Source organism: Ascidiella aspersa, chromosome 5 (assembly GCF_963924565.1).
Source record: "Ascidiella aspersa chromosome 5, kaAscAspe10.2, whole genome shotgun sequence".
In the NCBI taxonomy this organism is placed as follows: domain Eukaryota; kingdom Metazoa; phylum Chordata; class Ascidiacea; order Phlebobranchia; family Ascidiidae; genus Ascidiella; species Ascidiella aspersa.
This window is the reverse complement of record NC_139451.1, coordinates 3,766,625-3,779,002: the sequence shown is the minus strand read 5'-3', so window position 1 is coordinate 3,779,002 and position 12,378 is coordinate 3,766,625. Positions and strand designations below refer to the sequence as shown.

Below are 12,378 nucleotides of genomic sequence, written 5' to 3'. Positions count from 1 at the left end.
AGGGCATTGTGACAAAGACACCCACTCGGACATTGTAGCCTATTTTGTACTTTATCGTTCAAATTGATTTTGGAACAGCAACAAAGATAAATATCTGGAAGCCGAAAAATAGAAAACATAGTGGCGAACCGGGGCGGATAATAAGAAGAAAATTCTATTATTTTACATGAATGTTGCATGTTTCCGGCCACTAATATTAAAAAGGCGTTGACTTGATTATCCAAGGATATGTCGGTAAATGCTTAAATTGCACCACAATATCATTTGACATTTCTCACACTGATAAATAAATGCGTAAAAAACATCCTCTAGCAGATAAAATTCAAAGACACCTTTTATTTTAATGAAAGACAGCTTCTAGTTGTAAATGTTATATATCTTTTTGAACAGATATATATTTTTGAAGTTACTTGGGTTTTAAGTAATGTCCTGTAGGGTCCAGTTACAATTGCGCTTATCTGTACAATAGTTGGAAACCATTGTGGTGTAGTTTAGACCAGTGGTCGGCAAACGCCGGCGATTGAAGGTAAAGTAGGTGTTACAAATGTTTTAAATATATATAAGGCGAAACAGTTTAGGTCTCCCAGTTCTCGTAGCACTGTATAAAGTACAACAATAGCACAATAAAACCTACAAAGCAATATCTAAAACAGAATAATCTACAGTATTATATAGTATTAAGACCAACGACATAATAAAGCCAAATACGCATAAAGATCTAAATCGTCTGAATAAGATCTATAAGCTTTTCGGAATAAGGCCTAAATGGACAAAATAACGACTGAAACATTGGGGCGAGTGTGAGGATTTGGGGGTGCATCGGTAGATTCGGTGTTTTTTTGTTTTTTGTTATTTTTCTACGCTTATCTTTTTAGGCAAAATTGTCAGATATATGTTGTTTTTGGATATCATCATACCACTTTTGCCTCTTCGGCTAATTGGTAGTTTCGGTGTTGAAGTTTGGGCGTCCTAGTTTGACCGGCGGCGCTATTTTGGAACCAGATTGCTTAGCCCTTTTGGGGGGTTGTTTGTGGGTACTGGATGGGATTACAATATGGGTTAGGTTGATATTATTAGGGGAGTTAGTAATGTACTTAAAGCTTAGGTGTTGAATACACCTCATTCTGGCCATTTAGGTCTTATTTTGACGGCTTCAGGACTGATTTCGATTTAGACGTTATTACGTACAGCGATTAGGTATTAATTCTTCTGTGGTATTTTTTTCCGAACAGTGTTTTATTTCGACTTTGGTGTTGTCCCAACAAAGCCACACGGCACATAATACACGTAATAAAACAATGGCAGTTGCTTCAACTGTCTTCTGTGAGACCCGTCGTGCAGTTTCTTTCATCCCAGAAGAAAGGACAGACCAAGAAATGTGTAAAGTAGACAAGGACCTATGCTAGCTGTGGCAAAATACAACGAACAAGTTAAACACAAGCTAAATTAGATCTGAGGCAAGTCATATAAAAAAGAACTAGCTATGTCAAATTTTTTTTTTAATAAAAAATACAAATCGCAGTCCAAGTCATAAATTACCCAAATAAATTAAAAATTCATTTTAAGAGCAAGTCGATAAATTGGCCTAAAAACAAAACGCTTAGCTATTAAAATTGTTGAACTAAATAGAGTATGCGCAATATATCATTTAAAAATGACAAATATAGAGCAAGCAAATTGTTTACCTGCAAAAATTGAGAAAAATAACCGGATTTCATTAAAAAGAAATAAAAAAACACTTAATTTCAACCAAAGTTATGTTATTTATCCAAATGACAGAAGTCAAGCTGTGTCATTTAAAAAAGTGACTAAAGTCAGATCATTTTAATTTTGTATACAGGTTCTGGACTTGGGCAACTCGTGACTTGCACTGAGGGACTTGTTATGTTTTGAAAAATACTTGACTTGGACTTCAGTTACATAACAAATGACTTGTTCACAACACTGCTCAAAAAATTGAGTGTTTTACCATTATTGCGAACGATGACTGATAAGATTTTATTATTTTAAGTATTGAATTTATTTTACAAATTACATGACGGGACTTCGGCTAAGTTATTTAAAAATGACATGTTTACAACACTGTCCACTTCATCTAGTTGTTTAAGGTAGCGACTTACCGTATTGCAACGGAATCTTATCAGCAAATGATTTTCCACCGAACACTGCAAGTCCTGTGCATATTGCATGTCCGATCAAGGTTCCTGCTGCGAAACCGGCCAAGTTCTTGCTTGCTCCTAGAAGAATGGCAGTCACCTGAGATCTGTCGCCCATCTCAGCCAAGCAAGCCATCAAGAAAATCTGAAAAAATTGTTAGAGTAAGAAACTATTTTCCTTGTTTTTTACGAAACATGGCGTTCCTAAAATAACGTGACGAGCCTAAAAATAACGTAAAATACAGGCCAAAAAAGATTGCCACCAGAGGCAGGCAGAATATGTTTAGCTACAAAAATCAAGGTAACCAATGGTAAAGTAACGCGTTATTGAATTTACTTGAAGTTTACCGAATCTGCATTACTGAAAAAGGCTAATTGATTATCCGGTGTCTTGTTTTAACTATAACAAACACTGTAAAAGTTCGTTCACAGCAGTGTTGTAAACATGTCATTTTAAAAAGTCCCAGTCAAGTCATCAAGTCCAGGTCGAGTCAACTCCTTGTCATAAACATAAAACTTTAGAAACTGGTAATTCGTCTCATTATTTGACTTAAACAATCTACATAAGAACATTAATTTTAGTAATACTCAACGCAGCCGAACCCAAACGCTAACCAGCAGCCTAACCGTACATATCGTTCGTTGATTTAATTTCTATTTTTATACGTCTTACTGATTAGCGGCTTGAATCACCGCTCTGTTTATCGTTGTGTTTCTGAGATTTGTGAATATACTCGACGGGCAACATCTACTGAGTGGATTGTCTTTGCTTAGAGTACAAGAAGTTAAGGACAGGTATTCTAGCGGCCTGCTCCTTTGGAGTCGGATTAAGAACTTGGAAGAGACTAGGCAGCCGTCGGCCTTCGTCTTTAGAGCCAGCAGCCTTCTTGCCCCTAACTAAACACCCCGATTCGCCACACTGGCGCTTTCAACGTGTGACGTAACAATCCTATATACCCTCGACTGGAAATTATCTTATGCCCACTCAGGTTTGGGATTTTTCCCCAGCGTTCAAATAATTATTAAATTAAAGCACTTTATTTGATTAGGGTTCGGGTTAGCGTTCAGGTATGTCAGGTATTATTAATTCTATTTCACATATTTTTTATCTTTTGTGAACTTTTAGCGAATGTTTTTATTATCTATGCCGGGTGTTAACCTATAAATGTTTAATTATTGCATTGCCACGATCTCGTGGCCTAAAAGTTAGACTTTTCTGCCCTTGGATGCCCTAATCGCGGTAGACCGTTTTACTTAGAACTGCACTAATTGCTAACGGATCGGGTGTGTAGCAAGAGGAGGGGAAACATATCGCGGGTAACCCAAGTAAAAAATAACGTTAAGCGTGCCGTTTAGCAAGCCAATTGTTTCACCAGCAAAGTTTTACGAGCAAAAAATACCCAATTTTTTACAGAAAAAAGCTTGATGAACGCACTTCAGTCCAAGTTTTTTGTCTAAAATATTTAAGTTAGCTATATAGCAAGTCAACTCTAATTTAAGTCATTGTCATAAAAAAACGCTAAACAGTTTAACAAGCCATGAGGAAAATCTAAAAACCTGTTCTGTAATTCGGTCTACAGCACTGTAGCGTAGAAACACTTAACCTCTTACTTCAGGGGTGTCCAACTCAAACGTGCCGGCGTGCCAATTTTTATCCTATAACTTCTTCCCGTGCCAAAATTTAGTAACTAATTCTTTCTGATAAAAAGGCGTTTTTTTTACAAATAATAAAAAAGTGAAGTTAACAGTGCGCATTACTGCATCTAAAAGTCCGTCGGTGAGCTGACTTTTTCTTTTTGTTTCTTGACACCAAACTTTATATAGTTATGTGAATGCTAGCCCCCACTACAATGTAATGTTATATTAGAAGTAATTGTTACTTGTCGTGATTGCAGCGATTGTTTTAGATTGTGCATAAACAATGGCAATTTAGTGTATAAAAAATTAGGTATTTTTTTACAATTCGCTGAATAGCAAATTAAGTAATTTAGGGGGGCTTGCGTGCCATTTTTTATTTGGTCGCGTGCCATGTGTGGCACGCGTGCCGCTTGTTGGACACCCCTGTCTTACTTGACCAACAGCATCAATAACAACTCTTAAAACTTACTTTTGCAAACACGGTCGATTGTTGTGTTTCGGCCTGCTCACTTTTTCCATTTGCAATCTGCTGCACAAATTTAAAAGAACATATATTATTTTTAAGTATGTTTTTGCGTTTGCCCGCGGCTATACCAAAGCTATTAAACCAACCTGTTCCGGTGATTCACTTGTTTCCCGTTTGCAAAATGTGTGGATTCCGAATCCAAGGAAAAGGACTCCGGCTAGTTGTTCAAGTTGTTGTTCTGATATAAATCCTCCACAACGAAGCACCGACGACCCAATAACAGCTGCAGTTGGTACATAAGTGGTTTAAATGAGGAAATGTTAATTTTAGGCTCTATACCAGTGGTTTTTAACCGCTTTATTGTTAGAGTCAAAGACAGACATGACGTCATAAAACAATTTGACCTATAGGAAATCCGATTTTTTCGCTTCAGCAAATGTAAAACCGAAATAAAGTATAAATGCATTTAGGAGAAAGTTCCAATATTTTTTTATTAATATATTTTTTATCGTTTAATCTAAATTATATACTAAAGTTTCTGTTGGTGACCCCCTTGAACTAGTCCACGTAACCCCTATCAAACTGCGTGTAAACATCCATTACAAAAGGCAAAAGTAACTGATGGGTGTCTGAAGTTTGACCTCAAGCGCGCTTGTTACGTCACAGTGCCTTCGGAGTGGGATGAGTTGTATCTCGAAAGACATTGAGCAAAAAGCTTGTTTAGTATTGAAAGGTTTTGTCGCAAAACGTAAAAAGGCTGTTTCAAGGCGAACTGTACGCCAGACTTGCCAGACTGGGAATTACAGGGTTACCAGTTTGACCTTTTTATGGCCAAAAACTAGAAATTTGGCCTTTTTACAGTGCGCTTGGCCGCAGATTTTTGGTTTGACCTTTTATAGTTAAGTTAGCACTACGCACATTCTTGAAGGGAAAAATGTAATTATTCTACGTGAACATTACTATTTTATTAATATTTTTTTTAAGTGTGCCCTGGAAAGCTGCCAACACAAGGATTTCAACTCGGTAGCGGCATAACTTATGAAGATATTACACTCTGAAAAAAACACAGCGGTGTTGCAGATTTCAAAAAAAGGACGCTTGCTAAACGACGAGCAACTTTTTGAAGTAAACCCTCGCGCAATATTCAAAGTTTTGGCGCTGGTCTAAAATTCTACCACAATTTTTTAGGTAAAGTAACGAAACAAGTCGTCATAATTTGAAAACTGTAAAAATAAATATAATAATAATGATACTTAGCTCACCCAAACCCACACCCTAACCCGCATTCACTCACCTGATAGTATGGACATAAACACCAGCGCTAGGTAAACAGCCGTAAACACAATTCTCTTTCCAAGGGTTGCCGAAAGTACAGCCGCCAATACAAAGCTTTTATCACCCAATTCGGTCAACACAACAGACCAAAGCGCAGAGCCAAACCCATCTAGGAAATACATCGCCCTGAAAATGACTAGTTTAACTAGAGCGCTTATCTCTACTAGAGCCGGGTATAACAACCACGTGTTAATTTTCCCAGCACTGTTGACTTAAGCCAGTGTTTCTTAACCTTTCTTTCACAGCGACTTAAATAATAAGCGTCAAAACTGATATACGCTTTGGCGGCCGAATTTCTCTTCACTAATTTGTTTTTATAAGCTTAAAGTAAAACACAAACAAGACAACAGCACTAATACTTTTAACTTTGATTTAAATGAGTCTCGTCTTTCTATTAGATAACAAAAAATTCTCTAGCAATGAGTTCATTCGAATTAGGATAAATGACGATGGCTTTGCTTGGAAAATATATATCTTTTAATAGTGCCTGACCCGAAAATCTCTAGGCGGCATAAATCTCTAGGACGTATAGTATACTTATGAGTCCGTAAGTATTTGTCTCGGGACGTTAATGATAAAGTTATCATCCTGCGTTAACATGGTCTTTTTCTTTGCTTTGAAATTGCCACCTTGGAAATACTCTTAAAAATGAATTGCAAAGGCAAAAAGGTCGAGTAAATCGAAGTCACCTTGATTGAGACATTTCGATACGCGCTTTTATCATTTTCAGTTAATGTGACTGAGAAGTAAATCAGTCTGAGTTTTCAGTGGGTAATAGCATTATTTAGTTTTAGCACCATCGGGTTTTAACCTTTTAGGCCTTGAAATTTGTCATCACATTACATTGCAGAACCGTCCATAGTATACCTAAGAAAACATTCAAGTTATTATGCATTTTGTACTATTTTTAATCTCAAGTTTGTTCTGATGTGGAGAATGCGTAGCCTATACCTTATTATTTTTTTTCTGTTAATTTAAGAAAATTTAAATACTGAATCGCGATAACCGTTGAAAAAACGGTTGGGCCTGTTTTTTTTACGTTTTGTCCTAAAATGCTGAAAATTGACTCTTTTAGTATTTTTCCTGTTTAACAGTTAAAATAATTATCCCGCCTATAGGCTAAATAACCTTTTTTATTTGCAACACCTAAACAATATATATATATATATACATTTATTTTTTTCAATGATTAACGAAGGATAAATTGCTTCGTATATTTTTGCGGTTGATTCTGGAAAAACGAATTTTTTTTTGTTCTCGATAAAACTTTAAAAATAATCGTTTGGTTCTATAGGTCACGTTAAAACAGAGGTTGGTAAACTGGGGGCCATGTAACTCTTAGGGGTACGCGAACTAGTTTTAATGTTTTAATCAAGGCTAATTGAAATATTGGCGCATTATAATTATTTAAAAAGGGCGATGGATTTTAAAAGCAAAGACTTTAATTTAAAAAAATGTTATCGCACTTAATGTATTTAGACTCCATTTCAGTTTTTGATTTTTTGGACCGAAAACAGCAGGTTTTTATGTCTACTTGTTTGATACCATAGGGCATAGATTTATAACGCCAGCTCTTTTTTTAAAGTTAAATGCCCCTGAATTGAATAGAAGAAAATAATTATTTGGTTTTGCATAACATTAAAAAAAAAGGAAAAATAAGTCACCCGTGCTTTCGGATGTAACTTTTAAAGCAGTGTTTTCAAACCATGTGTCGCGACCTAAAATGGAATCGTCGTTTAATTTAATTCGGTTGCCCACTTCTAAGTTTTACAAGGTTGGACTTTTTTCAAGGTTAGACTCAAGATGAATTTCAAATTATTTGTGTTTTTTACTTATTTGTGCATTTTTCACTTAAAGTTCAGCTAAAAGACTTGGATGGTCAAGTTTCGCTGTTAACTTACACTAAGTATTTCGGTCGCCGCAAAAAAAAAAAACAATTTCAGAAACACTTAATAAAGTTTGTAACTTTAAAAATATAGTTTAAAAAACAGAAGGGAATGGCATAGCAGGCATAGCCCTAGTTCATTTACTGTTTCTGAACAGCAATACAAACTTCAGGCTTTAAAAGCAGGCTGATTTAGGAAAAAAATAATCCCACGAAAATCGCACAAGAGCCAAACAGAACCAGTCCACCAGCCGTAAAACCACCACAAACTGCTTTAAAAACAGTAAAACTTTATTAGGTTTTTGTCGCATCGTCGTTGACTGGCAAAAACATGTTCGACATGCGCCGGAAAAAGTTGTTGTTAGCTTTCAGCTCCTTGGCACTTGTGCTGTTTTTCTCGTCGCTAAAGCGCTGTATGGTGTTCTGCATCTCTTGTGTGAGAGAATGGTTGGCCCCCAATTCCATTTTGTACTGCTTTAAAGTGTCCTGAGGAATACAAGATTATTGAAATAAATTTTGGAGCGTAACGGGCATTTTCGCCGAATAACTTGACTGGGACCTAAGGCCCTTCAAAATAAATTGTTTGCAACACTGCCAGTCCATATACTTTCTAAAAAAAGGGCAATTAGAATCCTCTTTTCAGCGTTAACGAAATCAAAAAGCTAAGAATAAGTTTAATCATAACGACCATTCAGAAAAGTATGTAGAATTTTGTGAACGTTTCGAATATCTCTTATTCGAAAAGTTTAAAAGGCTGCCTACTTCTGAATGGGCTTTTGTATTCCTACTACGTCCAACTAAGTTTATTCGAAACGTTTCAAAATGCAACTATTTTTTGTTGGCATTGATATTCAGTCTATGTCTAAGTACAACCTCCAAACATTATCTTAAGATTTTTCGAAGCATTAACAAAATGCTACCTACTTATGTATTGGTCTCGACATTCATTTTACATCTTACTCCAACCTCCAGCTATTATCTTTCTTAATGTAATTCGAAGCGTTGAAATGACTACCTTCTGTATTGGCTTTATTGGGCATTCTTCGTCTTACTACAACAACAGGCCATTATGCTCCAAAAACTTTAATCTTAATAATTTAAAAATAAAAACAGACCTGCAGAATGGGCAGCACTTCTTCTCTGACCGTAGCCACCAGACCGTCGGGCAAGTCGATTGTGGCGTGCTTGGCCACGTTTCTCATGTAGGTCAAGTGCTCTTGGTCATTGGAAAATTGACTGTGCGAAGTCATTTGTGTCCACTGCTTTATCAAGGTCATGGCCTTGATTTGGCGATTTACCCTCTGGGCTACGGATTTTAAGGTCGTTTTTTCATCTGCTGAGTCGCTTGAGGCTGCTGCGTCTGTACTCGTAACGTTGGCAGCCTTGACCGACTTCCAGAGACTCTTTTTTGCTGTCGTCGGTGCCGCTTTTGGGCCATCTTGTGTCGGGAAACTTTCACTGGTAAAAAGTAATGCTAAGTTAAAAGTATAATGACTGGAGGTTGTAGTAAGAATATTACAGCCAAAACAGAAGTAGCATTTTGTACATTTCGAATAAATCTTCAGTTAATGACTGGAGGTTGTAGTTAGAGGTAGTAAGAATATCAAAGGCCATACAGAAGTAGGTGGCGTTTTGTGAACGTTTCGAATATTTCCTAAGAAAATGGTTGGAGATTGTAGTTAGACTGAGAACAAATATCAAAGCCCATTCAGAAATGGGTAGCATTTTGAACGATTTGAATAAACCTTTATTTATTTTCAACATGTTGAAAAATACCGATCACTAATATTTTGGACAAAAATTATCGCTGTCCGATCCTAATGACGACACAGCTATGCGGAAACGAGTAAAATAAATAAAATTGAAACTTTTAAAGGATTTTTTTCATGTTGTTAGTCCAACATTTAGGTTATAGCTGCGATTGTTAACAACTATTTTTTTGCAAAAATAATACCTACTAAGACAAAAATATCGCTGCTTTGTATCGCAATCCTAGCTGGAATTCCTCAACTAATTCGGTATAGGATCGCCACCGATTAGTATCGGACGAGTACTGATACTATCACTTGGCATCAGGTATTGACTTCGGTAAAATATTAGCGGGCATTCCCAAACGCAAGCTATTAAATGCGCCCCTCTCAAATAAATTGTCATATAGAGCCGTGGTCGGCAAACGCCGGTCCGCGGACCGGTACTGGTCCGCGAGGAGTTGGTTGCCGGTCCGTAGCAGGGTTGTAAGATTAAAATTTTGTTGAAAAACGAACTTAAATATCCTTATTTTGAGAAGCTGGTAAGAATATAGGAATTGGTAATTATGTTATACCAGTGTAATTTAAGAAAAAAACGTTAAGGCCTTAAAGTTTTATTGAAATGAGCCGCGGGCTGGGTTAAACTAAATTGTTTGGCTGGCCGGATACCGCTCGCGGGTTTCAGTAAGTTCAATAATTCTTAGATGGGAGCATCTCTTTCCGAAAAAACAAGCATAAAGTTGGCATTGAAAGTTGTAATAAGTTTCCTTTCCTGAACTTTTGTTGTTTTTTCAAGGCCGGTCCGCGACAAAATTTTAGTTTTAAACCGGTCCGCAGTGCAAAAAAGGTTGCCGACCCCTGATATAGAGGATCGCTATCTAACGGTAATTTTTCATCTTTCCGTTGTATTTTTAACAGTAAAAGTGCACTTCTTTCCGTTCTTACTAAGCTTCTATTTTTGGCAGAAGCGCCGCGTTGGCTAAAATCCCTGCATTAATTTGGTATTGGATCGGCACCGATACCATCCTAATATCGGACGAATATCGATACTACCACTAGCAGGGCTGTAACTTCTTTATTAAATTTATTACTACTTTGCTATGTATATGCATTTTCCTTTACTTTTTGGAACTGACGACGCCAGTATTATAAGCGAAACATATATTACTTAAAAATGTCTGATCCTGGTTTTACTGAGGTTTTTGAACTCAAATGTCACAAAGTTACATTTAAACGTGACGTCATTGGTGTAACCGTAGGCCAAAACGTTTTTTTTAATGGCTGAAAAATTAGCTATCTGCTTCCATTTAAGAATAATCCAGATACGATTAAACGTTGGAATGGCACATCAAAAAAAGCGAAAAAAAGTAAAATCAGGCCTGCATAACGCATGTGGCCCGCGCAACCATTTAATGCCGCCCACATGGTAAAAACAGTTTTCGGTTTACTACTTGTATTTGAGTTAAGCAAATTTGTTTTTGTTTTAAGTTGTACAGGCCTGCTTTAAATAAAATGTACTTTGTTACCACAATAGTAAAGTCTTAAGGTTGGTTCACACTAGACGCGTGTAGCGTTAACGTAAAACGTTTTAAAAAAAACGCTTTCGGTTGCGGAAAGTTAAAATATTTCAACTTGGACGCTTTCAGTTAGAAACTAGGAAATTTGCGCTGGCAACGCGTTATGTGTGAACTGGGCGACGCTAGCGCTGGACGCTAAAGCCAGAAGCAAAACGCGTCCAGTGTGAACCAACCTTTGCACTAATTCCATTGATTAACAATCTCAGCTATAAATAGGCATGCTAACAAAATAAAGCTTTTGTGTAGGAGACATTCTAATAGAGAGCATTGACTACAAGACCCTAATTAATGTTTTAATTTAAGAAGCTGAGTTCAATTCATCTTTTATGGTTAAAAACAGTCCAGCAAAATGTGCTTGCAATTTTAATTTATCTATTTCCTCGTAAAAATAACTTAAATAAGTCCTCTAAATCATAATTTTAAGTGCATAAACTAGTATGTTGACATCCTACCTTTTATTTCCCTCTGATTTATTTCCAGTATTTTCATTTTTTGTGGTTGTATCCGTTTTTACCGTGAGAGTTTGATTTTTCTTGACAGTTTGTTCTACAGGGCTTAACTTCTCTTGTTTTTCGGAACTTTGTGTCTTATTTTCGCTCATTTTTAGGCAACTTTTTAGTGATACTTATGCAAAAGTATTTTAATTACACTTCAATTTCAATAAGTCAACATGGTATAAAACTTACCTAAATAAACTTATTTAAACTACAGTACAGGTCTAAAGGATAGCAATGTGACGTAACAAGTGAACCATTGTTTACGGTGTATTGGGTTGAGTTTATTGATTTACAAGCAGTAATTTTCCCAAAACAGAAACGAAATGAAACGTTCTTCAAAGGAAGATACGAGCAGATCGTCAACCAATCCAGCACTGGACTCCGCCTTAGCACGAAGGGGCTCGCAAATTACAAAGAAAGACAAAAAGAAACGCAAGAAACACCTGAAAGATTTAGAGTCCATTTTTCACAAGCACCTTTTAACCAAAAAAGGACAAAGGAAATCCTTATTGAAGCGTACGTTAGTGTTTTTTAAACGATATGTTCTTAGGCCTAAACGTTTTTATAGCCTAATAACTGACCGATTGCGCCCTAAAGCTAACTTACTGCGTCATTTAAACTACAGTTAGCTGAATATGGCTAATTGTAATTCTACTTATAATTTCTAATGTTGCGAGTTCTCAAAATGCGGTAGAAATTTTTGGAATACACGAGCAAGTTTAATTTACAAATATTGTAAAGATTTCCCGTTACAGTGACTTAAATAAATCGTCGCTAACGTTTATCTAAGGAGCGAAAAAATTTTTTTAGCTAACTTATTGAAGTGTTTTAGCTAAAACCACAATGCTGTAAATGCTTATAACTAGCTGTTATAGGCACGAACCAATGATTGTTATTTGAATGCTATTGTAAGTAGCAAACTATTGACTCTATTACAGTTAACTATAACGTTTTCTTTTTTAATATTTTAGCCCTTTGCAATCATTATTTTCTGTTTTGTAACAAATGAGTTTTATATTGCTTTGTGACGTAATTTGGCGCAACTATAGCTGTATTAGATTTCTGTTGAAATTTCG

General features: G+C 36.2%; 2 protein-coding genes across 2 annotated transcripts; both read right to left on the bottom strand.

Moving 5' to 3' along the window:
* Positions 1–1,347: 1,347 nt before the first annotated feature.
* On the bottom strand, positions 1,348–5,717 carry LOC146141520 (uncharacterized). The gene is made up of 5 exons (XM_083390161.1): positions 5,555–5,717; positions 4,407–4,543; positions 4,264–4,323; positions 2,121–2,301; positions 1,348–1,406 (listed from the first exon to the last, which is right to left on the bottom strand). The coding sequence occupies exons 1-5, from the start codon at positions 5,715–5,717 to the stop codon at positions 1,348–1,350; spliced, it is 600 nt and encodes a 199-aa protein (XP_083246287.1).
* A 2,057-nt stretch (positions 5,718–7,774) lies between these two features.
* On the bottom strand, positions 7,775–11,406 carry LOC146141519 (uncharacterized). The gene is made up of 3 exons (XM_083390160.1): positions 11,258–11,406; positions 8,596–8,938; positions 7,775–7,966 (listed from the first exon to the last, which is right to left on the bottom strand). Exons 1-3 carry the CDS (start codon positions 11,404–11,406, stop codon positions 7,775–7,777), a joined length of 684 nt encoding a protein of 227 aa, XP_083246286.1.
* Between the last annotated feature and the right edge of the window lie 972 nt (positions 11,407–12,378).

What these genes read in the sequence shown, in the direction of transcription:
- LOC146141520 (XM_083390161.1), bottom strand. Translation starts at nt 5,717, where the DNA reads ATGTATTTCCTAGATGGGTTTGGCTCTGCGCTTTGGTCTGTTGTGTTG. An exon ending in AATCGACCGTGTTTGCAAAA is followed by an intron (nt 2,302 to 4,263) that starts GTAAGTTTTAAG and finishes CAATTTTTTCAG; the next exon opens with ATTTTCTTGATGGCTTGCTT. An exon ending in TAAGATTCCGTTGCAATACG is followed by an intron (nt 1,407 to 2,120) that starts GTAAGTCGCTAC and finishes ATTTTGCCACAG; the next exon opens with CTAGCATAGGTCCTTGTCTA.
- LOC146141519 (XM_083390160.1), bottom strand. Translation starts at nt 11,406, where the DNA reads ATGAGCGAAAATAAGACACAAAGTTCCGAAAAACAAGAGAAGTTAAGC. An exon ending in AAATCAGAGGGAAATAAAAG is followed by an intron (nt 8,939 to 11,257) that starts GTAGGATGTCAA and finishes ACTTTTTACCAG; the next exon opens with TGAAAGTTTCCCGACACAAG. An exon ending in AAGTGCTGCCCATTCTGCAG is followed by an intron (nt 7,967 to 8,595) that starts GTCTGTTTTTAT and finishes TGTATTCCTCAG; the next exon opens with GACACTTTAAAGCAGTACAA.